Below are 26,212 nucleotides of genomic sequence, written 5' to 3'. Positions count from 1 at the left end.
TGCTAGGTCCTCCTGGCCACTCTGGGGATTAGGTCCTTCCAGGTTCAGAGCCTACTGGCCCTACTGATGCTCTCTCCGTCTCTGCAATTCAGAGTGCTCCTCCTTCATCAGTTGGCCCTCTAGCCAGGTCACTATAGGTGTTTCCCCCCTTCTAGGGAATCAGCCTTTTCTAATGAACAGGATCAAGCAGTCTTCCCATTCATTCTCCAATCGGTGGCAGTAGGGGAACCTGGGCCTGCCCTCTACTCTCTGTTCCAGTTTAGGCACCATCCTAGACCTTGCTAGACCTAGACCTTGCTACCTTTTCCCTGAGCCCTTTTCACTTCTGGCTCTCCACACTTCCCTGGGTTTGCCAGCCACACAACTCCATCCTCCCGGGGAGAACTGTAGGCTATCTACCTCAGTAACCACCATACCCCTCTTCTCCCAGGGAGTGATTGCAGCCTTCTTCCCCTTTCTGTTGGCAACTTCCTGGCTTTATAACCCCGGCCCACCTCTTCTCCCAGCTCGGCCCACCCATGAGTGAGTGAACGAGTCCTATGCAAATATAAAGCATCATTAAAAACAAACAGCACAGAAGAATCTTGTCAGTCCCTTGCTCTAACCATTAGACGACACTCCCGTTCCAGAATGAGGAGGAGAACCCCAGAATTGGACACCTAGCATTCTAATGCTGTCTAGCAAATAGTTGGACGTGATGGAATCTGGGTTTTTTTGGTTTTTTAAACAAAAATAAATTAGAGGATTGTTAAGGATGGAAAGTCAAGGACTTAAAAACTAAGAAATTCTAGAATTTAGGTGGTCTGCAACACCTACTTTCAGCCTCTTTGTGTTTATACATTATGATTTTATTTTCACGATCACCTATTATTTTTTCCACTGTAGCCCTGCCTCATTGACTGCCGAGGATTGGTGGTAAATGAAGCCGAGCTGTGTAGCACATGAGAAAGAAAGCTCCACCAAGAGAAAAGATGGTCTTATGGTTAAGATAGTTGATGGTGAGGTAGGAGAACTAGGTTCTGGCTCTGGCACAGAGCACAGCCTTCCTATGGGGTATCACCAAAGTCACTTTACGTAAGTGGCCACTAATTGAGTGTTCTTCATTTTCTGGGGGTCCAATCTGAGACACCTGGGGCCTAACACACAAGTACCTGCAACTGCAGCTGGAGTCAATGGGAGCTGTGGCTGCTCAGCCCTTCTGAAAAATTAAGCCCCAAGGATCAGATTTACAAAAGTATTTAGGCATTTAACAATGCAGCTAGGCATCTATTCAGATGTGTCTAAGCGGGTTAGGCACCTAACTCTCACTGGGTATGTCTACAATGCTGTGTGAGCCCAGGGGTGGTAGAACTCAAGTTAACAGACCCTGGGTTTTTTATCCTAGGGCTTGGGCATCTACATTTGTAATCCCAGGTTAGGAATTGTTGAACCCTGGGTCACAAGCTGGGGCTCCAGTGTATACACTGTATTATGTGGGCTTAAGTCCAACCACCCATATCCCAGACTTCCTAGCACCCTCCCAAAACGTGACTGGTCTAGTCCTCTGTTTGTGGTGCAGTGTGGGAAAACTTGACTGTTCACCAAACTTGACCATCCAGAGGACAAAGAAAGTCGGCTCATGTGCTCAATAGGCAAGAGTTAGAATTGGTATTGCTTACCTCCCAACATGTCACGTGGCTAAAGTGGGATGAGTCCTGATGGCATGGGAGGCCTGCAGTGGGGCAAACCCACCCTGCACTCACCCCACTGTGGCAGCTCCTCTCCTGAGGGGCTAACTGGGCTTGACTCTCTGCTCTGAGTGTTGCAACCTGGTCCCTGACTCCCAGCGTCTCATGTGATGCAGGATAGAGCAGGCAGCTATCATCATTGGGATACTTTTTTCACTGAGATCCAATCTTGTGAGTAAACAAAGTCAGCATCCCTTCAGTCTACCAAAAGCACATTCAGCTGTCATTTGGCACCAGCTGAGCTGGTAACTGAATCTTTCCTTGGAGCTTTCAAGGAGGCAGGTGTACAGCTTCATGAGCCAGGGGAGCAAAGGGTAGGCTAAGTCCCCAGGATCACTACTGGTATTTCAACCTCATCAGTGGTAACCCACTGAATGGGAAAGGAAGTCCCTGTTTGTAGCTTTCTGAACAGACCCGTGTTCTTAAAGATGCGAGCATCATGCACCTTCCCTGACCAGCCAAAATTGATGTCAGTGAAGCATCCCCAGTGATCCAACAACACTTGCATAACCATAGAAAAGTAGCCCTTTCTATTGACGTACTCTGTGGCATGGTAATCTGATGCTGAAATAGAGATATGCATGCCATCTATTGCTCTACTGCAGTTTGGGAACCCCACTGCTACAAATCCATCCACAATGCCCTGCACGTTGCTGAGAGTCACAGATGATTAATGACCCTGCACACTTACATGAAATCGGTCCCAACAGTGGATTTTCCAACTCCAAAATTATTTTCCCTGATCGGTAGCAATCCAACATTGCAGGTTGCCACCGTGTGATCCCTGCTCACTTTTCCACCGTCATGTAGCTCTCATTGTGGTATCCCTGCTCTGAAGGGTTGGGGCAAGCTCAGCGCACAGATTCAGGAATGTGGCCTTGGGCCTCTGAAAGTTGCTCATCATCCCAAACCTGTGTTTACAATGCAATCCCACCAATCAATGCTCATTTCTTGGATGAAGAAGTGGCGCTCCACCATCTGCAGCTGTTGGTGGTGAGCTGGTTCTTGCTGTGTCCCAAAGCAATCTATCCTCCAAGAAATCATCATGTTCCCCGCTGATCTGGTTCTTCTTACAGCTCTGCAAATACTGACAGATCATGTGTCCAGCACTTGCAATATTACGATGATAGTACAGAGCTGTGCAGGCCCCGTGTTTCTGTCAGAGATGGCAGACTGCAGGGATGGCCATGCATGTTCGTGGGATTTTTTAAAAAGGCACAAAAAGTATGGGATGGAGATAGTCACATGCTGCAAAGGTGACCCCATGTTCCAGTCACCCCTGCATGACTCGTTTCTGCCCCACCGTGCATTGCCAAAACTTTCCAAAAAGTGCACGGGATGGTGGCAGGTTGCACACTGAGATATCAACCCATGGTGAACTTCACTGTGCCTTGAAACCAGCACTCCTTCTGAGTACGCACAACGCTGACGCAATGAGCCGAGGATGCACGTGCATAAGTGATATAGTAACTGCAGCGGCTTTATGACAATGTGACCGGCTTCGACCAAAGTGTGTAGCATAGCCATGGCCTAAGTGGTTGCTGAGTATTTTCAAAATGTTGTGAGCATTTCACAAGAACTGTCCTGAGACAGAAAGTTCTGACACAGCTTGATAGCTAAGAAAACCTAGCTGCTTGGATTCTCCTCTGTGTTTTTCCTGTAGGTTACAACAAAAGAGGGCTATAATCTCTAGCCCTTGGGGAGTTTAAGGCGTATGAGGAGTAGGAAGTTATTTCTGGTGGGAATTATTGACATACACATAAATTTGTAGCAATCCAGAATTTGGAATGACCCGATCCCTCCCATGAAAACCTGGGGTGCCTTATTGAGGGGCTTAAGCTGAGAGGGGACGGTAAAGGAGTGGAGACAAGTGCTTGTACTGGGGGGTTGGGAAGAACTGCTTGTGCTGTGTGTGTCTGAGAGCGAGCTGAAAAGATTGCATACTTACAACAACCAGTGACCTGAAGGAAGCTCCAGGTGCCCATCACCTCTGAAAGTTAGGGGGACTGGACGGCATTTCACAGTGGTGGCACCACTCATAAACCCACACAATGAGCATCTTTTCAGTGAATAAGCGGGCCTATGGACATGCTTACGAAGTGTTCAGCAGCTGAGTGTCAGGAGAATGCAGAGAGGGGCGTATGCTTCTTTGCATTGCAATGCATTTCCATAAGTGCTTATCAAATGCTTATGAACAGTGTTGTTTTGCCTCAGAGTTTAACAAGCCATGAGGCCTCCCTCTTTGGGTAAAAAAAGTTTAAAGGGGAAAGCACCCCACCCACCCCTTCTCTGCCAGTAGCACCTTGTCCTGGGAACATGGGGTTCATGAAAGGCTAAAGGGAGAGGGGTTTTGTGCTGTCACCAATTCCCTGTAGTCCCTCCTGGGACATGTGAGTTCAGCTTGTTCTCTTTCCTTCAGTGTTTACTCTGTCTGCGTCAAGATCAAACTCAATAAACGCCTTATACTTTTTTTGAAAACAGGGCTTGGATCATCCAACTCCTTACTGAGCTCACATGCTAGTTATTCCAAAGCATGGCATGCTTTCAGTGAACAATAAAAGCCCTCAGAAGTGAGGCCACAACTCCTCGGGGGAGGACGAGCAGCATAACACAGCCATGGATTCAAACAAACAAGAAGGTAAAGTGCACTCTTTGATAGAGGTTAACAGCAAAAAATAAAGCACTCTCCAGCAAGAGAAATCGTTCCCTTTACAAAGGAGAACCACTGGAAAACACAACCCAGCTCTGTAAGAGAGACCTTTTGGAAAAAAGAGATTCTCGAAAGCTCTCAGCACGGCTCTAACTCTGCTCCTTCTGTAGTCAATGGTAAATCTACAGTTAACTTCAGACCAGCACTGAGACACAGATCCCTCAGAGGTATTTAGGCACCTAACTTCCATTGATTTCAATAGGACGTAGTACCTAAATACCTATGAGGATCAGGGGAAATCCCACCCCTTTCATCTACAAACCAAAATGTTTTACTCGAATCTGGAAAAAAAGAAGCTGGGTGGGGGCTAGAACTATTCCATTACCGTGTCAAAATATTAAAAAGTAAAAGCTAATAACAAATGTAGTACATATTTTAAAAACTATTTCCATTCAGAAATTAGGAGATCAAAGGAGACCTACAAGCGTTTTGTATCTGTCACATTCTTTGTATTGCAGATATTTTCAGTTTGAGAAAATGACAATGAATTTTGAATTACTCACCTGGGGAAAAACTGATTTTATTAATAAGAGCATTTTATATGGCATAGGTCTTAGGCCCCAGTTCTACAAGATACTTAAGCACATGCCTAACTTTAAGCACTGGCTGCTTAAAATAAGGCAAGTGCTTAAGGACCTTGCAGAATTGGGGCCTCATTCTTTCATTACTTATATCTACCAGTAGATTGTTAAAACCCTGTGGGGATGGAAATGAATAACAGTGGGTTCTGGAAGAGTTGGGGTTAGATCATACAGTTCTTTCACATGCCAAACTCCCTTATATTCAGCTCAGTGTGCAGATACATGCAACAGTAGGTCCTTACTCCGCAACTTTGGAATTTAGAACAGAACCCATTTTGTTTGTTTTTAGTTTACTTATTTGAGATACATCGTATTTGGAGTCAAAATCAATTCCGAAATAGTACTATAGCATCATGGCCTACAGGGACACCCTGCTGTTCGAGGTGAAGTCTTTCCCAAGAGACACAGGGTCCTGAGCCCTTGTGGTAACTGAAGATCTAAAGTCAATTTTCACAAGAGGGTTGATGTTAACCTCAGTGTTCTATGACCAAATTCCAATTTATGCCCTAATCCTGCAACCACTTAAGTACATACTTAGCTTTATTTATCTGAATAGTCCTTTGACGTCAACAGGACTTCTGCTGCACATACAGTTAAGCACATGCTTAAGCAGTTGCAGGTTCAGAAGTTCAGCTTCCACTGACCTGCCTGGATTCTTCTTGCAACTGCATCTGGATACAGTGTTCATCACTGTCTATCCTAACCGACTGTGTGATGTTGCTGTGTGCTATTGAGGAGCTGTCATTTGCCACTTCAGAGATGGCTGCATTTCTATGTTGGTGAAGTAACTACTGAAACTAAAACCTTGAGATCTTTTAGGATGACAGGTAGAAAAAACATTAGAAAAAGCTAAAGTAGTTAGGTATATATTAATTCAGCTGCTGTATTAGTGTGTAAGTTTCAGCAAGGGGCAAGAGCCAGTCTTTGGTCTTAGTCTTTGACCTTTCTGAGAAAGGGTCAAATTCTGATGGCGTAAAATGATTTCAGTAGAGGGGCATAAATGAGAACAGAGTACATTTGTATTTTCTCCTTCAGATATGGGCAGTATGTAAATTAAATTAAGCATGGGAACAATGGGGTTAAATGTATGTAATTAGTTTTACTAAATTAGGTCTGTGCACCTTGGTCCCAAGCATTACAGCCAGCTGAAATGGAAATTCACTCCAGGATGCTTTCAATTAATTGATATCCCCCAGAGGCTGCTGAAATTCATTTGGTGTCACACCAGAAACTGAGAAGGTAACCCAAGAATCTAACTTTCCCCAGCTCTGTGTTAGCATGCTATGCCCTGCACCTGGTGCATGGGGCAAATTTCCAGTGGTAAGTGGGGATTTCAGCTGGATACCCACTGACCTTAAAGACGACCGCTGTTCTGAACAGTGCGAGGGATGCAGGGAAGGTGCCAGGAGCCCTTCCACAGCTGCCCTGCTCAGCAACAAGTTACAGAAGCTGATGTAGAGTTAGCACTTAATAGAAATGATCCTGATCCACACCCACTGAAGCCAGTGGAAAGACCCCCCATTGACTTTGGTGGGCTTTGAATCGGGTCCCCTGTGTAACAAACCAGCATGAGAAAATGCTCCAAAGGGAACAGGGGAGGAGGGGCACAATGGCCCTTCCTCTCATGTTCACACTGGCCTGCAGAATTGGGCAGAAGGTCAGGAGAGAGACTACTGCCTTCATTCCACCTCACCTCCAGACATTCCCCCTCTGGAAGTAATTCTGCCTCCCTGATCTTCCCCCGGGGGAAGGTGTGCATCTCTGAATCACCTTTTTCTTGGGGCACAATACCATAGAGCAGGGGTGGCCAAATTTACTGACTCTCTGAGCCACATATTACAATCTTCAGAAGTTTAAGAACTGGAGTGCAGCTGTCAGCGCTTAGGGCTTCAGCCCTGCTGCGGGGTTCGGGGCGTCTGCCCCGCGGGGCATGCCTGCCAGGGCTCGGGGCTACTGCCCTGTAGGGCATGTCTGCTGAAACTCCGAGCCCCAGCAGGCACCTCCCATGGGGCAGAAGCCCTGAGACCTCCTCTCCCCTGCAGTGCTGAAGCCCTGGCAGGTGCGCCCCAGGGGGCAGAAGCCCCTAGCCCTGGCAGGTGCCTCCCACAGGGCAGAAGCCTCTAGCCCCATCACCCCACTATGGGGCTGATGCCCTGAACTCCCCACCCTAGTCTGGTAGGCAGAGAATGGAGGGGTGTAGAGGGCTCCACGAACCGCACTTTAACTGTAAATGAGCCACCGTTTGGCTCATAGAGTCACACTCGAGCCATTGGTACTCGGACTTCAGAGAAATGACTTTCCCCATTAGCTCATCAACTCCGGCATCCAGCATTCCTAAATACAAAACCACTGGATCCCAAGAGGAGTTCACTTCCCAGATCATGTTGACAGAGGAGTTTCAATAGCAGCTGTGCCCTCCTGCTCTTATTCACACTCACGGCTCATCTCTGCCAGATCCATCAGTGGAGCATCAGTGCCTATATTACTTAATAACCAGTTGCATTTGCCTTTGAGCTCCCATCTTAATTTCCCCATTGTCTGTTTTAAACTGTATTCATTACAATAAATCTGCACTACCCCTTCTCAGCTCAGTAACCATGTGTCCCTCTTGCACAATCTGGATTTATTAAAATATGAAAGTAAATAGACACAGAAATGTTGCCAGCTCTCGTGATTTAATTGCTAGTCTCACACTATTGGATTTCTTTTCCGCAAAGACCCATTTCCTGGTCCATGCGAGTGTGTGAGACACTCATTTTAAGACAAAAGTATGTTTCTAATTCTCATGGCTGCAGAGAGAAAAGCTTGAAAATGTGACCCGAGTGCACCCTACAGGGCCAGAACAACAGAGCAAAGAAAAAGAATCCTATTTTTTAAAATAATCTCATGATTTTTATAAGCCAATCTCATGATTTAAGTGGGCTGAATGGGGTTGGCCATGCTGCATATCACTGCACCTTGCATTCTGCCTCTGTCCCTTATTTCATCCGACAAACTCAGCATCAAGCAATGCAGACCAGCCATGTCAGCGTTAGAACCCTTTTGCAACACCCACCAGAGTGTTATGGCTGAATTCAGGAGGCACAGCTAAAAGTAGGCTGGACAACACACCAGCAAGGGGGGGGGTTGGGAGGGGGGAGATGAACATGAAGACCTAGTAATTCTTCTGTCTCTTATTTCCATCATTCTGTGGAGAATTAGCTCACGTTTCCCTGAATCAGGACATCAATGAGACCGATGCAAATGTGCTCTGTTTTCCTCCGCAATAATCCAGTTCCCCCTCAGCGGCAAACTCATCAGGACTACATTGAGTTGCTTACGGCACAGAGGGGCTGAGCAAGGCCACCCCAGGGGAATGCTGGGAGGCATTCCCCTCAGAAAGCTCCCTACTTGTGCTGCGGGGAACAACTTGCAGCCGCTTGCTCTGAGATGCAGCCCCTGTACTTCTTTGCGTGCTGGGAGTTGCAATCCAGGAAGCTCGACATGTCCCCGCCTCCTCCCCTGGACAGCTGCATTAGGGCTAGGAACAATCTAGCCCTCAGTCTTTAGCTTCCTACTTCATATATGTGGCAGCTGCACCAAGCTCCTTGGAATTAGGGCACCTGATCACTGATCCCATAAACAGAGCTCATTTAAATGCCAGAATCGGATACTGGGTAGGCCTTCAGTGCAGATGCTGCATGAATTAAATGTCACAGGCCAGCATGAGAAAAACCCATAGTAACAGAACAAAGGCAAAGCACTGGCATCTACCAACATATGCCCCAGCCTTTGAGCCCGTTCTCTGAGCTATCCAGATATTAGCACTGCGCTGACAATGAGACTGATTAAAGGATTAGACAACTTGCCTTAGAATGACACTCAAGGAGCTGTCGTATTCATTGAGATGGACTATATGGGCTAATGGTGTTAACATGAGCCAGTCACTGTCCCATGTAAAACAAAGTCCAGGGTTTGGTATACAGAGACCTCAGCCTGCTTAGTACCATGGCAAACACACTATTAAACATCTTTGTAATAGTTTGTTAAAGATACAGAAAAGGAGGAAATACAATTAAAGCATTTGATATACAGAGTATTAATAAGGCTTTCATTGTAACAACATCCTTGTTCCCTTTCACTTTAGCTAGAGAGACTTTAGAATGAAAAAGCTCTGTTTGACAGTCTGTAAAACAGTATTAAAGAAGAGAAGGACTGTCCTTTTGGGCAAAGAGAAGAAGTTTGTTGAGATGGGCTGGAGCTGTCATGGCTGTTTTTGTTAAAGACACACACAAAGAGGGGAAAGAAAAGAGAGAAAATGCAGCGTCTGTGTCTGGTGTTGACTCTTACTTGCAACCAGACTGCTGAATACACACAGGCACAGCACGTGGTCTGATCAGCCACTCTGAGACTTGGCAAACTCATACCGACATCGATCAGGCTGCCTGGGGCATTGCTTTTAGCTGCCTCTTTCTGGTCAAAGGCTTACAGCAGTGTTGCAAAATACAGTGTCTTGGCTGGCTATGCCAGTCTTGTTAGACAGAAGGAAAAAGGAGAGGGATGGGAAAGAGCAGAAATAAAGTAGAAAAGGGAAAGGACACCCATGGGGGAGTGAGAGAGACAAAGTCTCACATCCCAGGTTGTATTCAGGATTCAGCCAGAGCTGGTAGAGATGGCGGTGTTAACTGGGTCCCTCTCTCTGGCCCAATTCTCTCTCAGGACTGGTGTCCCAGTGGATGATGGGTGTAGCAGCCATGATGGTGAGGCTCAGTCTCGTAGCCAGTTTTCTTCCGAAAGTCTCTTTCTTTAAGGATCCATGAAGGGGTTGGAGGCAGAATAGCCTATCCCCTGGTTATTTCTGTCCACCATTTAGGCCTAGTTTCAGACCCACCCGTTTTAGTTCACTGATTTCTGGTTTCACACTTTTCTTGTTTACCAGGCATGACCACAGCCCTTGAGTTATAGCAGTAGGCCTTTTTGTTTGTTAATTCAGCTTTTGTGTCCCTTTCATACCTTTTCCTATCAACATTTGCTGTTATACGTTACTGTACAGTGGTGCAGGGTAAGGGTGCATGCGGGGAGGATTAGGAGAACAAAGGAAGAGTGGGACGTCCCCGCAGTTGAAGTCTATCCAATTGTTTCCAACCTCCTAGCCGTGTGACTCAAGGGTCGCGTCAATAGTTGCCATTGGGGCAGGGCTATGAGGCCTAGTGGCCAGAGTCAATGATCTCTAGAGCCCAAGCCCTCAGGCAGGGCAGGGCTGCAAGCAGTCTGTAGCTACAGCAAGGGTTTGTGCTTCTCTGCCATCTGACACTTAAGTAGGGGATTGCTGTCACTCCAAGGGGAGTGGCAGTCGGAGGGATAGGGGGATGCAGGTCCTCCCGTCTCTACCGCAGCGCAGCCCAGGGCCCTGTCCATGACAGGGTTGGTCACTGCCCTGGTCAGCAGGGATCCCACTGCAATACACTGACCTATCTCGGGTGGGAGATACCATTCACTCCATCTCCCTGGGCTACTTTCTACCATGCCGCCTGATGCTGTTGTCCAGGTCTCACCAGGGCCTTCGGGTTCCCTGGCGTTGGTAGCTCCCTGGACTTCTGGCTCTGTGCATCAGCCATGGGCATCAGGTCTCCATTCAAGGCTCTGGGGCTTCTAATTCCCTCAGCTGGGGGCTGAAGCAGCTCCCTGCTTGGCACCTCCACCAAGCATCCTTCTTCCTCAGTTGTCAGCCTATAATGAGCTGGGCTCCTCCCTTTTATACTGGGGCATCAGTTGGAGCATGCCCAGCACAGCTTGAGGGGTGGGACTTCCACCGCCCATAGTGTGGGCTTAACTCTTTCTCGCTTAGTCTGGGATAAACCCACCCCATCACAGACATGTTATGAACTTATATTCACTTTTTACAGTTGAACGCAATTAGGGTAAGTTTATAGGTTCAATTTTCACAACAGAGCTCCATCTATGAATCTTAACAAAAAGAAAGTTAAAGGGTGACTTGATGATAGTCTAAGAGTACCTACATGGAGAACAAATATTTAATAATGAGCTTTTCACTCTAGCAGACAAAGGTGTAAGAAGATCCAATGTCTGGAAGTTGAAAGTAGACACATTCAGATTAGAAATATGGCATACATTTTTAACAGTGAGGGTAATTAACCTTTGGAACAGCTTGGATTCTCTATAACTGGCAATTTTACAAGATATAACAGATAGTGGTGGCTAGGTAATAGACAGTGATAAGTCTGCTATAGCCATGGCTAACAAAGTCACATCTTTTGGTTCAGGCAATATCAGCTCATGCATTAAGATCAAGAGGTCCAAGGTTTGATTCCCACTGCTGACAACCCAATCAAGGGCATCGGTATTACAAATGGTGGCCCATATGAGGAATTCAACTGAGAAGTCAGAAATTTGGGATGCGGGTCTCCAGCCTGGGGGAGTATGCAAGCCATGCCTGCTCGGTGTAGCACTGCCCCCTCTAGTGCTGGCGAGCCTAGAGGTTGATGAGCCTGTTGCAGGGGTGGCTGACAGAGGTATCTTTTAGCTCAGGCAGTAGAGGCTCATACAGTAAGCTCAAGAGTTCCAGGTTTGATCGCAAATTATTTGTAGTAGTTCTTTGATGTCTACTTTCAAAGTCACACCCATGATCAGAGTAAATTCTGGCTGGCCAACCATAGTGCACAAAGTACTTGTCCCATTATATCTTGGCGACAGCAGGTAGCACGTTGGGGAAGGTTTGTACATATCGAGTGAAATGATCTGTTACCACTAATATGTTAGTGTTCCCTTTATTCTCAGGTTCTAAGGACAAAAAGTCAATACACAGGAGATTCATGTGTTGGAGGCTTAGTACAATTTGAGTTGCTTGACGATTGTGTTACAGGCTTAGCATAGCTTTAGTTGCTTGCTTGGCTATTTTGACTTCTGTAGCATGACATTTTCGGATTGGCAGAGATGAATAAGACTACTAAGTAACCTTGCAGATGTCTCAGTTTCTGCATACCACAGCACATGACAAAACGAAATACACATGTATGCTTGCAACTGTACATAAATAACAGTAATGAAAACAACAAGTTAGCCTTGAACGTCTGGGGGTACACTGTTTCATTGCCAAGAGGCATATTTTTACACCGCCCCTCCTATCACCAGATGTTTTAACGACCCCCAATTATCATAATAAAAATAAAATGTAGTTAAAAGTAAAAATCCAATATAAGTAATTAGTATATATACTAATAAGTAAAAAAAATAATTAAGTAAAAATTGTTTATCAAAAAATATAAAAAGTCACTACTTAAACAAAGAGGCGCACTCCATCAACACCTGACTCCATGAAAAGTGCTGCCAGTCAGACCAAAGGCCACTAACTCCCTGGCGAGGCCACCCAAAAAAGCCATTCCTGTATACGGCCTTCTAAATAACTGCTTAGCTCTCCAAGCTTAATAAATATAATATATTGTAGTTCATTTTAAGCTTTGTATTCAACTAGTATATCTATAAAAAACCTTACACATTAAACTTTATTAATCTGCAAATCGAGCGTACCATGCCTCACTTGTATTCACATTGATCACTAAGTGTTCAGTATCAACACATTGGTCCTTTGTTAACTAACTGGGCAGATACCATCTGCCGAACTATACATCTGACACAATTCTTGTAATGTTCCTCTGCGTCTCTTGCTAATCTGGGCCAGTAGGCTCTGCTTCTTACCATCTCAAGTGTCTGGTATCCCCCAAAGCACCCTCCTTCGTCATGCAAGGACTTCAGCACTAGGTCCCTGAATCCTCCTGGCAACACCCAACTGATGGTAATGATGATGAAGCAAGTCCCTAGTCTCTCAATATAGCAGGCCTCCTTTCAAAGTCAACTGTTCCCAGTCTCTCAGGATCAATTTGGTATTGGGATGGCATTCTGTATGGTATTTATAGATCTCCCCACTCTTTTGGCAGACAGGATCACTTTCAGGCTAGGATCTCTACGCTGGGCAAAGTGGAGATCTTCCAGGTGCACTCTGGGTAATGAAGTAAGATGTAGATTGGTGGCATTTATATGCACCTCAGGTATAGCATCAGGAAAGGCTTCAAGCATCTCAATGGCCCTAATCTGGTTCACAATGGCATCAGTAGGATGGGTCTCAGCCATTTTACACAAAGCTCTCACACGAGGAACTGGGATGTCAACCCATTCCTGTTCTGGCAACCTCTTTCCACGTGGCCTTTGGAATAATGCATCAGCATCCAAATTCACATGTCCTGGCCGAAACTGTATTTGGAAAGCATACTTTGTTAATGCTGCTAACCAGATTATGCGCCAGAGCATCCAAACAGGCTTTTTTTCAGGATATAAATTAAAGGACTGTTATCAGTATGGACTGTGAATTGACTGTGAATAATCATGGAATGTCTCAGTCACAGCCCAATTTAATGCTAAGAACTCTAGCTTGTGGGCTGAATAGATCTCCTCCGATGATGATGATGCTAGGCTCCTACTATTAGGCCACTGGTCTCCATCCATCTGGATACACTTGGCAGAGGACTTCTTCAAGTCCTCCCATACTATTATCAACATGCAGTAGATATGGGATTTTAGTATCAGCGAAAGCTAACACAGGAGCATGCGTCAGTGCCTCTATTAACATCCGAAAAGCATTCTCACAATCCAGCGCCCACCAATCTCCAACAGGTTCTTGTTTTTTGTCTTCTTCACAATCCCAGCAGTGATTCCAATAATGCCAGGGGTTTTATGGATCATTGTATCCCTAAGGACAGCTAATCTTCAATGGGAGCTTTACCCGATGTCCTCTGCTTTGGCTGCAGTGGGCTTCAACAGCCTGGGCTCTTAACTACTAACCCATGGTGCCTCCACCTGACTGTTTAAGGGAGTCAGGAGCCTCTCTATGTGGTTTCAACTATCCCCAACCCAGTACTTACCCATATTACCTAAAATCTCATACATCTACTCTTCTGACACTTCCGTAATGGATGAACCAACAATCAATGTACACGTTATTGACAAGGCGAAATATAGAGGAAGCATATAAAGGGAAGGGGAGGGTGGATTTCCCTGGATTCACGAGTCCTGTTCATTCCACACTAGAGGGCTCGATAGTATGGAGAAACCCCTATACCCTGATGAGGCGTTGCAGGCTCGAAAGCGCTTGGGAGTGGCGAGGTGATGAGGGTGCCGATTCCCTCAGGGGGCCCACCTCTCCTTGCGCTCTCCTCAGGCAGAGGGAAACAGTCAGGGGATCATCCACACTCCCCTCAGACAGGGGAAGAGAGTCAGGGGTTGCCCACGCTCTCCTCAGGCAGCAGGAGACAGTCGGGAGATCACCTGCACTCCCCTCAGGCGGGGAGAGACAGTGGATCACTCACATTCCCTTAGGCAGAGCTGTTCTCCTCTCATCCTCTCTCCATTTGACTTAATCAGCCTTCCATCACCCAGTATTTGCCCATCACAAGACTCAACACCCTTGGCAAGGTGAGCACATTGCAGCCTTCCCCATCTCTCATCTACCCAGCCAGAAGCTTGGCTTTTTTTTTTCCCGTCAGACCCATTAATCTGGGTTACGCCGTCCCTCACTACGTAAAATTTGACATCCCAACAAATTGAATTAATACATTTTATCTACCCATTAACGGTACAAGTTAGCTATAGCCTCAATTTTAACATATCATTTCTCATATTTTAAGAGCACCCAGACTCATAACTTCACTACAACAATTTTTAACTAACACATATGGCAGGACTCTTTACCCTTCTGTTCTCCAGCAAACACCCATGATTTTAGGGAAGGGTGGGGACCAGTAAATGTTCTTAATGTGTGCCTCTGATAATGGGGAAAATCTGGACATTTAAAGGGCATGTTATTTGAGGCAATGTTCTTTAGTGAGTAGCGCACTAGACTGGTACTCCAGAGAGTTAGAGTCTGTTCCCAACTCTGTCACTGACCTGTTATGTGATGTAGGGCAAGTCATTTTGTCTCTCTGTGTCTCTATTTCCTCTCCCTACCTCCCTCTATCTTGTCTATTTCAGACTGCAAACTCTTTGGGGAAGAGACTGTCTTTTACTATGTGTGTACGTGCCTAGCACAATGGAACGCCAGTCTCAGTTGTGGCCTCTAGGCCCAACTATAATCCTAAAACCTTTTTATTATGGAATTATTTATTTATTAGTTTTATAGTTTTAACTGACAACATCAGACCCTAGGCTGCCTCCTGTGTTATGTGCATCTTTCAAGCCAAAAGCGATACGAGCATCTTGGGTCCCTTGCACTGGGAGTTGGCAGCATGGCACCCCTCAGGTTCCCCTGAAAAAAAGCATTCTAGCATGCTCTGCAGTTGACGCCGCAAGATTTCAGGGCTGTTAATTAATGCCACAAAGGACAGAGGAAAGGTGCATTGTAATGTGATATGTAAATGTCAGAGTTCACCAGCTGTGATCACTTGATTCAGAAGGATTTTTTTTTAAAAAACATCCCCCCTATTATCCCTTCTGCTAGTCAGCATGGAGAGCATACGTCCCAGAGTGGTGGGAAGGGGATGAAGTAGACTCACCACAGGCTGTGATGCTGGGAGGCTATAGCAAGAGTACCTCCAGAGCACCGATTGTACAGGCTGTGGCTACAGTAAAGGCCTTGGGAAACACCACCATTCATGGCAGAACCTATCCAGAGAAGAACAGAGATGGTATGTCTGATGTTCCAGGGTCCATGAGGTTTGATGTGCAGATGACACACAGTCAGGGGGTGTACGTAAGCCATGCCAAACCAGTGTTGCACTCTGTCCCCTGTAGTGGTGGCTAGACCAGCTAGAGATCTATGAGCCCACTATAGCCTTGGCTAAGACTTGTAACCCTGATGCCCCTGAATGGGTATCAGCAGCAGGAATCAAACCTGGGACTTCTTGATCTTAATGCAAGAGCTTCTATTGCCTGAGCTAAAAGACACCTCTCTGTCTACATGACCAAGCCATCACTAGAAGGAGATAGAGTGCCACACAACCAGGCCTGGCTTACGTAACAGGCATAACAATGAACAGGCTAGAGAAGGTAAATTGGGTGCTCTTTTTTAACCTTGGCAACATTTTCAAAAGCGACTAAATGACTTAGGAGTCGAAGTCCCATCTGCAACAGGCATTTTGGAGCCTAAGTCCCAATGGGACGTAGGTAAAGCTGATCAGAATTCTCCCCCCAGTCCCCTCCCACAGAAATGTTTGATTTTTGGCAAAAAATTGAAATTCAAAATATTTGTGCTGAAAGCCAAAATATTTTGATTGAGAAAAGCTACCAAGGTCCCCATGGTGGTTGTAGTTTGGGTGTCTCATGCAGCACATTCTCCCTTTCTCTCCTATATAACTTCCTGATTGGACTACATTTCCCACAACATGTGATGGTCTCCCCTCTTGGTGAGGGGAGGTGATGCATGATGGGAGTTGCATGGCTGAGTGCATGATGGAAGATGCAGTCCATCTAGAGAGCCTGGCTCATAAAGGAGAATAAGGATATGAGATAACTGAACTACAATTGCCATGAAGCACCGCAGCAGCATTTTGACTAGAAAATTTCAGTTTTCAATGGAAAAATCAAAGTTTTCTGCAGAAATCTAACTCTTCAACAAAAAAAAATATTAAACCAAAACCCAATTTTCCATTAAAGAACAGTGTTGATGAAAAATTTTCAACCGGCCCTAGAGATAATTGCGACTTTAAAAAATGGGATTTATGCTTCTAAGTCACATAAGTCCTTCTGAAAACCTTAAACCATGTCTCATAATACAAGAGCAAGGGGGAATTCAATTAAACAGAAACCAGCAAATTTGAAGCTAATAAAAGGAAATACTTTAAAATAAAAAACACAGCACAGAATTAATCTGGGGAACTTACTGCCACAAAATGTAACAAAGACCAAGAACTCAGAAGGCTACCACAGAAGAATTGAAAAATTTATATGAATAATGGAAACACATACAGTTACCCTAAATAGGATTTTTTAAAAACCAGAATTGTAGATAGGATATAAACCATAATGCTTCAGGGCATAAGCCAACTCCTAACTGATGGTGTTTAGGAAGGAACTCTTAGTGGGCATAGTTATTACACATAACTGTGTACTAGAGGATTTCCTGCAGCTTTATATGGAGTATCCAGACCTGGCTATTGTTAGAGATTGGACACTATACTAAATGGACCTCTGGTCTGATCCAGTCTGGCAAGTCCTATGTTATAACTGCAGCTGATTTTACAAACTATGCGGTCTCCACATCTCCCAGAGCAGGACTAAGTCCTGAAAAGAGATGTGCATCTGAAGAGGATGGCACACAACTCTGCTCCAGTTATTTATAGCACTCATAATAAGTCATTTTAATTGACTGCAGTTCTTTATTCCCACAGGAGAAACTGAAAGTGTGCCAGTGAGTAACCCTGCAACACAGATTTCTCAGGTAAAGACAAGTAAATTGCCCTGATTAATTCCAAGTTTAAAGAATGAAGAAAAGATTAATAGTCTTTACAAAGCAAAATCCATTCGAAGGAAAAATAAGGGTACTTATAGGACACATACATTCAGATTTGCACTTTGGATGGACAAACGTTATGAATTAAGGATTATGGCCCTCCTTCTGAAAAATGCTTCAATATGACTTGTGAGCTTAGCCAAGCAATTAAATGTCACAATCACGTCATTTGGGCACACACTTACTTGTGATTGCAAAATGAGAAGCAGCTGCTGAACGCTCAAGCACATTGGCCCCTTCCTTTCCCAAACTGCACTCTGTGCTCCTTGTCTGTGGCCAACGATCTGGGTCTGTGTTAATCATTTAGTACAAGGTTCCCAGATCTATGACATAACTTTCTTCAAATTGCAATTTTTACCGCAGTTTAAAAAAAAAAAGCTTAAAGATATGTACAAATTGTGAGGAATAATTTTAAAATGCAGATTGCTTGTTGCACCATTTCAGCACTTCCATCCCCCACTTTTACTCTTACCTCTGCCACTTTCTACCTCTCTTTCCCTCTTTGCCATTACTGTCCTTCCCTCCCCATGCTGATAGCACTAGACGCTAGTAACAGTTCTAAAGCCAGATCCTCTGCTGATGGAAAGCAGCGTAGCCCCTCTGATGTCAAGTCACTGAAGTCAATAGAGCTATACTGATTCACACCAACGGAGGATTTGGTCTCTAATTCTAGGACTAGAAGTGGTGCTAACCTCTGACATTAGAAAAACCATCATCAGTAAATGTAAGACGCTAGTAGCTCTTGTATCATCTACCAGTAATATAGATATTAGCTATTCCCTGACAGGACAATGCATCGGCCATTCCATTGGGGATAGGTGGGAAAATTAATGGAAATTGCCCAGCTGCTTAGGATTTGCAGGAAGTCCTGACTGTAATACTTTCTGTGAACTTGCTATTTGCATAAAGGCTCATTAACAAGAAACAAGAGACCTGTGTTGAGTAATGTAGCATTTATTTATAACTTCAGACCAACAACATAAGGGGGCAGGACACGCACAATGATGCTTGTTTAAGGCCTGGTGATACAACTAAAACAACAACAATAATAATAAATATAATGGAGTTGGGATTGGGAAGTATTCAGGCCTAGTTTCTTGTATGAATTGTTTCCAAACAGTATAGTTAATAACACCTTGTGATGTATGAAGTGGTGTTGCAACATGTTGATCCCTGGATACTAGAGAGATAAGTTGGGTGAAGTGATATCTTTTATTCAGGATATATCAAAGCTTCTCCAATTGGCATTTCATTAAATACATTTAAAGCTTTACTCCAGAGTTTTGCAATGTGTGTGGGGGCTTTCCTGTCCTCTGGAACTTTATGTACTTCATTTACCCTTTCAGAAGTGGTGAGGTATTCTTCAATACAGTCTGTTTCCTTGTATGCAGGGTACAACGTAATCCAGCTGGCTGTTCCTTGCATAGAGGGGGTATCTGGGGACAGTGAAATCTGCCCTGCTTGTCAGTTATGCTCTGAGCAGGCAGCCTTTCCTTTTTTTTTTCTTGGGCTTCCATCTCTTTCAGCTCAGTGGCCCACCAGTGTTTTGCTTCTTGCTGCTGCCTTTCTGCCTTCCTCTCCTTGGGTCTCATCTCTGCTTCCCACTTTCTGCTCAGCTAACCATTTTTTGGTGTTCATGTTCATTGGCTTTCTGCTTATTCCCCAGCCTGGCCAGCTTTCATTTTGTAGTTGCTTCGCTGACGTTCATGTTTATGCTTCACTTTTTTCCTATTGCCCTTCCCTGAAATAAACAAGCCGAAAATAATAAAGATGTAACTTTTCTTTTGACTGTTCCCAGCCACCACCCTTGAGAATCAGTCAAAACTGTCACACCAGTGCTTAAAATGTAAATCTCAGTTAAAATAACAAGCTTTGCATAAATCCTGCCTTGACTACACCACTGTCACATTCTGGGGTGCAATCCAGACCAGTGAGGGGTTGTGTCACCGCCTGCCCCAAAACCTGGGATGCCTCACAATGCTTTGCTTCTGTAGCTCCCAGGTTGGGCCCCTCACAAACAGCCTGCCAGCATCAGGTCACAGCTTGAGTGTCTGTGTATAACTGTAGCCCTGGTCCAGCAGCTCTGGCTCCAGCTGCCTGTCAACAACACAGCAGTCATATTCTGGCTTCCACCAGTCTTGGTTACTACTTGCAGGGTGAGCCCAACACACTCTCAGTCCCGAACTTCCCCCAAAATGTGTGTTCTGCACTGTCAAGGCCTCTCCTGACAGTTCAGATATAAAAAATTAGATGCTCCTATACAGAGTCAATATGCAACATTTTGCCATTTTAACTGGAGTTACCGAACAGTTCAGTTTAAACACAGCACTGGATTGGTTTAAATTAAAAAATAAAACAAGTTTATTAACAAAAGAAGATAGTTTTTAAGTTAATTCAGATATAGGAGATGAAGTTAGAAGTGGTTACCAGCAACTGAAAGTGAAAACACGCATCTAAAAGTCTAAAACTTAATCTCGCAAGTTTTGGTTCAAGGCTTTTGCTCAAGATGGTCTTTCTCACCCACAATCTTCCAGCAAGTTGGTAACTGACTCTTTCCTTGGGCAGGATCTCTCCCAGAGGCCCAAAGGTGCTGGTGCCTTTTCATCTTAGGTAAAAGAACTTGAGGTTCTCTGCTGTTCTCTCTTATAGTCCAGTGAACCTTTGACATGGGTTCTTCAGAAGATTACCCCTCAAAGCAAAGTTTATTCAAACAGTAAAGAAGGTGACATGGAGTCTGGTGGTAAAGAAGGACCCATGTTCTTTCTTCTTACCTGGGTTTGCTAAAATGCCAGTTTGTTTTGTCCCCTGCCATTTCCTCCCCCTGCTGTCTCAAGGACCCTATTTACTACTTTTATGGAAACTGAGGTAAACACACATTCCTTTGTTTAGGACAGGTGTGTTTAACAGCCTTTGCCTAGGCAGGACTGTGTGGTTTTCGACATGTACTAATAGCATCATACAGGGAGATTTCATAAGTTTTCATAAAAGTTGCTACATACATTTCACCATGATATTATTGACCAGTGAGTTATTAGTTTTCAAACGATACCTCCCCAGGCATATTTTATACAAATATTATAACAATGGTGTGTAGGGTGTGAATGCAGGGGTGCTTTGGGTCACACTCTTCCAGTGTGGCAAGTACCTGTAGGTGCTGCTACAGTACAAAAAACAGCCATAATGTGTGGCAGGAGTTCCCACGGGGGTAGGACAGATGCTCCCCACTTCTTCCAGAGAAGGGCTATGGCTAAAAGGCACAACTGACCGTAAAGAGCAAGGAAAACGCTCCATTTTAGAAACCAGCAATAAGCCTGCCTGAAGAGAGCAGGCACCTTGCCATGTGAGGAGGGTCTCGCTCAAGAATGATTTAATTTGTTGACTGTGAGTGTGACTAATGGTTTGGCTGTTTTGTAATGCAAATATGTTCAGTACCATTTACTAGCCTTAATATCCAGGCCACCTTCCCCCTCAGACTAGCTTTCCCCTCCCATCAGAGGTGAACAGACAGTAGTTTGAGAAGGGATTGAACCTGAGAACTTCTGGATAAAAAAGTATGAGCTGCTAGTACCTGAGCTAAGTGATCTAAGTCTATCAGCCAGGCCAAGTAACAGGCTCATCAACCCCTGTGGGCCAGGCACCCTGCGATGAGGACAGAACACCACAATAAGTGGGTTACATAAGCCCTTATGTCCTCATGCCAAAGTGAGGTTCTGATGAACTTAAGGGGCACTGCTATGAACAGCAGGTTAGGAGGACTTGGATTCACATTGTTTCTGGTTCCTTTTAGTTGCAGGCACTGGCCTCTGAACTGAAAACTGGCTTCACTGAAGCGATGCAGGAACTTTCAAGAATTCAGCATGGAGAGTATGCTCTGGAGGAGAAGGTTAAGAGCTGCCATTGCACAATGGAAGAGAAAGTGGCAGAGATGAAGAATTCGCTGAACTCTTTCAAGGTAGGAGCTATTCCCACACCCTATTCCTCAGACACCTGGTACATTCAGTGTATATACACAGAGGGGGATTGATAAAAATATAAACACCCCTGATAGAGGACTGCAGTGTAACATGACTTTAAATTTTTAGAATTGAGAACAACACCACACAAGAATCCAAAAACAGAGAGAGACTAAGCAGGCTACTCCCTACCACACAGAGGCACAACTCACCTCACCTTACTCTGCCACCTCACCTTACTCTACTACCAATAGTTCCTTTATTCCAGTAATTTCTAATCAATGTGGATTGTACTCATGAGCATAGCAGCTCATGCGTGCATTCCATCACCACCAGGGAGCGTTAGTATCTAAATTCTCTAAGTGATGGCTGAACTTATTCTGGATTTTAGGAGGATCTCAGCGATGCCAAGTCGAAGATTGAAATAATCAGTGCCAAGCAAGAGGAAATGCAACAGAAAATCGAACAGCTGCAGCAAGAGAAACGTAGGGAATCCCGGAAAGTGAAAACAAAGTAAGGAACTAAGACCAGAGTGTCCTGAACTGTTCATTGTTCATTAGCAGTGGCCTCCATTAGTGCAAACTAGCTTCATTTCTTCATGTCTGAAGACATCTGTAATCCCTGTTGAGTAGCGAAGATGCTGGCCTTCAGAGACACATCAAACATTTCAGATGAGATGTTCTGTGTCTCTGACACACCAGAGAAAACCATCCTCATTATTGATCCAACAGAGTTAGTGACAAGTGACTTGAGTAACTTCAAGGTAAACCTCAACTAACGTTTTACTGAAAAATTTAGGACTGTTTAAAAATGTAGGGTGGAATTTTCAAAAGTGCTTTAGGAGCACAAGTTCCATTGGAAGTCATGGCATACCGTATTATACAGTCCCATTCGCAACTATGCTTCTAAGTCACTGAGGCTCTTTTGAAAGCCCAACGGACAGTATTGCAAAAGACGGACCCGTAGAAGCATTGCATACCATAGTAGTGTAATTGTGCACTGCAGCTTCCTGTGCCAGGGAGGGCATCCCAAGTACATACGACTCATGCAGTGCATATGGGTACTGTGCCAACATCTCTGCGACGAGATGGCTGAAGTGATCGTTGTCCTGTACACTGACAGAATGGGATGGCTGCTGGTCTCCTTGCTCCCTAAGCCGGCTGCCATGGGGGTAACCCATGGGCAGTCTAGCACCTGTGACAACTTGCTGCTGGTGCTGTCTGTTGGGGGTTATGTTGATGTTAGAGTTATTAACCCTACTGCTGAGAGTGTTCAGAAGCTGCTGTGTGCTGATGGTGGCAGCAGACTGAGACCCATCCCGGGATGAGAATCCGAACTGATGTTAGCCACGTCACTTAATGGATGACTTGAAGGCACTCAGATACTACGTGGTGAGCGCAGTATAAGAACCTCTGAAAGATAGAATAGGAAAAGTTTGTTTGAACCCTTAATCAATGGAGATTGTAGCCTGCCAGGTACAGTGCGTTTCCTGCGTGAGAGTCTCTTTATCCATTGCAGCTCCTCAAAGAGGTTCTGAATAGCTTGTGGCTCTTGCATGGACTTTGCACGCCTTGCACTTGTGCATTCTGTTGTGGGGGAGTGTCCCTGCTTTCATTATCTGCTTCCTCCTCCCTTTCCCTCCTGGCTGCCCGATAGCCAGAAAGAGAGCTGGGCACACATTGCTAGTGCAATGCCAGCAGTCCCCTGGTCCTGTCATGTGACCGCCTGCCTATTTGAGAAACAGCCACTCTGACAAGGCAACGCAAAGCAGCTGGTCTTGGCTGCTGTCTTGGCTCAGGCAGTTACAGCTGCAATTTCTGACGTGACTTATGTGTGCCCTAAAACCCACTTGTGCCTACATGCACTGCATGGGACCACCTGGGGGGCACGTTTTACAGGCCACACTAATAACACCCCCTTTGTGAATCTCAGTGATTTTCTAGGCACAGACACGTCCCAACACCTAAATCCTTTCGTGTCTCCAGGCCTGAGTTACTTGGCTAACTATCTAATGCTGTGCAATGAACAATTCTGATACGACACTGTCCTGCAGCCAGGGGACAGTGCTTCCAGAGTCACGTTAGTGAACTGTGTCAAACGCTGCCGCCTCACGCAAGTCCAGGTGTTGGGCCCAGGGTGCCTCTGAGTGGTCTTGGGTTTGTATGAGCACTCCTATTTGTATTGCAGCTTGCCATGATTACAGTTTAAACTGAAATCTTGCTCTGTAGTATTGTGCTTTCCACTTGCCTCTCTTTATTTTCACAGAAGAACACAAAAGGATGACCATGGGTCGCAAACCGTGCCTACCCCTCTACAAGGTAGCCCGTTCCGATCAATAAATCTCCCGGAACCTGTAATGATTAATGAAGACTTTACAAGTCATTTGCACCATGCAATCTATGAGAGAGGTATGAGTGAGGGTGAATGAAGCAAGCGTTCCTCTCCTTTCCTCTGAAAAATACTCCCCATAGTAAACTTTCTAGGGACAAAATGAGATATACCTTGCAGATCCCAGTATTTGTCAGCATATTTGTACACACATTAACATGGGTGGGTTAAGGCAGAATATCCAGGCACTGGACTGAGAGAGGTCTCATGAAGTTTGGATCTATTTGGGGTAGAGGGCACTGCTCATGCTTGGGCTGACCATGGCGATCAGCTAATTATTGTCAGGCCCAGGTGCTAGGAGAAGCATGAGTACTTTGATAGCAGTTGAGAGTTCTTGGGCTGGATTAGATCTGAGCTTCATTTAGGCCTTGATTCAGAAAAGCATATAAGCACATGCTTAACTTTGAAGACAAGTACCAAAGAAATATGAAACGGTTCTGTTTTACTATCAGAGCACTTTTGCTTCCTTTGTCACCTTCTGTGGACCAAACTTCTGGGTTACATTCTCCCTACTAAAATTGGTAGCCAGGGAGAAAAAAATTCCCAAGCTGACCTGCTCAGAAAGCTTCAAAAGATACATTTCAATTAAAATGTCAAAAAATATTCAACATAACATTTCAGCAAAAAGTTTTGCTCTGTTTTCCATTCATTTCTACTCCCAATACATTGCCCTATTCTGTTCATTCCCTCTGAAGCCTCTGGCAATGGCCACAGTCAGAAGACAGGTTATTGGGCTAGATGGACCCAGTGTGGACCCACACTGACACAGTGTGGCCGTTCTTATGACCCAGCTGGTAATGAAATCAAGAGTCTAAACGGATTTTTCTCCGTAGAAAACCTAAAAAAGGCATTCCACAGGCTGAGAATATTAAATAATTAAAAATCTAAACTTTCCTTTTTTATGGTTTGACTACACTTTTCAAGAAGAAACTGGCTACAGAATCACCTGCTCATATCTAGCTGTATTAACATCTTATGTAACTTTCCTTCGTTTTTCCTCAGTCTCCGATACCAGATCCATGGCAGCGGGAGAAGGAAACGTGAAAGTAGTGTCAGGCACTGGTAGGTAAATACTTATCTTTTAAAACCTCCTCCAGGGTTCACCAACCAGTTTCTTTACCATTGGAATGGTAAATTTATATAATGCGTGATTCTTTCCAGCTAGTGCTGAGTTTTTGCTGTTGGAAAACAAATACTTCAGTCTATTAGAGCAGCAGTTTAGTGGAACTCCTGGTAGATTTGGATGTGTGATAAAAGAATCTTTGCCAGAATAATGTGGTTTTCTTTTTCTGGTTTTTTTATTAGAACAGACCAAAATCCAGTGAAAATGTATATTAGCCACCAGACGCATTTTACAGTTCAGGATGTTTCTTTTGCTTCAGTTCTTGTTTAAAAAAAAAAAAAATCAGTGGAAATTAGCCAAATTTTTTATTAGAACCAAAGAGCAAACTGCCATTGCAGCCCAGTGAGCGTAATTTCCCCTGTCCCATGCCTTCTTCATGATTTATTAAATTCAGAGGGCCAGATGCTCAGATGGTGTAAAATGGCATAGCTCCATTGAAGTCAATAGAGCTGCATCAATTGACATCAGCTAAGGATCTGGAAATTAGGCAATAATGATAATAATTCTCTCCATTTATATTACACCAGTCATCATGGAGCTCAGAGCGCTTCGCCCACATTAGCAGTATCCCCAAATCCCAGTGAGTTGCTGCCCAACTCTTGACACTTATTAGGTGCCTAATTTTAAGTTCCCCAGTTTGAACATTTTGGAGGGACTGATTATAAATGCGGAGGATTGGCAGTTCCAGCGGGAGTGAGCAGGAGTTCTGGATGCACAACACTCTGAGAAGATCAAGTCTTAGGCTCCTCAAACTAGGCAACTCAAATGAGAAGCCAGTTTTGAAAGCGTGTTCCTAAGCAACTAGCCCAATGGGAAACTGGGAGTCCGGATTTCCAATCCCTCTCCTTGCCCACCATTCTGACCACCAGATGCTTTTCTGCAGATCCTTTTGTTTACACTAATTAAAGGGATAGATACTGGTGCCAAGGACCTTCAAGACAAGTCAGGCACATTGTGGGGAATCCACTGATGACCTCGGTATTTAGAAACTTTCTTCCCCGTTTTCTACCCTCCTATCTGTTTTCCTCATTTGCACGGTTACAACAGTGATGTCTTTATTATATTGGATGCTTTTAGGAAGAGCTTTTCAAAAGGGTAGCATCCATCTTGTGAGTGGAATTTGCACCTGCATTTTTGCAGTTATTTGAATTGGTAGTGCAAATCTGAGCGTTTGAACCGGTAGCTGATTGCAGGTGCAAACCAGTGCTCTGATTTGCAATTGCAAAGTGTTCCT

At 44.7% G+C, this 26,212-nt stretch overlaps 1 protein-coding gene across 1 annotated transcript in view; it reads left to right on the top strand.

Annotated features, from left to right (window-relative positions):
- Positions 1–26,212, top strand: part of ARHGEF33 (Rho guanine nucleotide exchange factor 33) — a 52,054-nt gene that overhangs the window by 8,159 nt on the left and 17,683 nt on the right. Inside the window, exons 2-7 of the mRNA XM_067532850.1 lie at positions 4,209–4,365; positions 17,393–17,442; positions 21,302–21,466; positions 21,859–21,980; positions 23,733–23,875; positions 24,858–24,917. Of these exons, the coding sequence (XP_067388951.1) occupies positions 4,344–4,365; positions 17,393–17,442; positions 21,302–21,466; positions 21,859–21,980; positions 23,733–23,875; positions 24,858–24,917 (562 nt within the window). The 5' untranslated portion in view covers positions 4,209–4,343. The remainder of the gene's footprint in view (positions 1–4,208; positions 4,366–17,392; positions 17,443–21,301; positions 21,467–21,858; positions 21,981–23,732; positions 23,876–24,857; positions 24,918–26,212) is intronic.

This window comes from Emydura macquarii, unplaced genomic scaffold (assembly GCF_026122565.2).
Source record: "Emydura macquarii macquarii isolate MOO-44397 ecotype Brisbane River unplaced genomic scaffold, CSIRO-AGI_Emac_v2 contig_3305, whole genome shotgun sequence".
In the NCBI taxonomy this organism is placed as follows: domain Eukaryota; kingdom Metazoa; phylum Chordata; order Testudines; family Chelidae; genus Emydura; species Emydura macquarii.
Note: the sequence above shows the minus strand (reverse complement) of the source record. Positions and strands in the feature narration are given on the sequence as shown.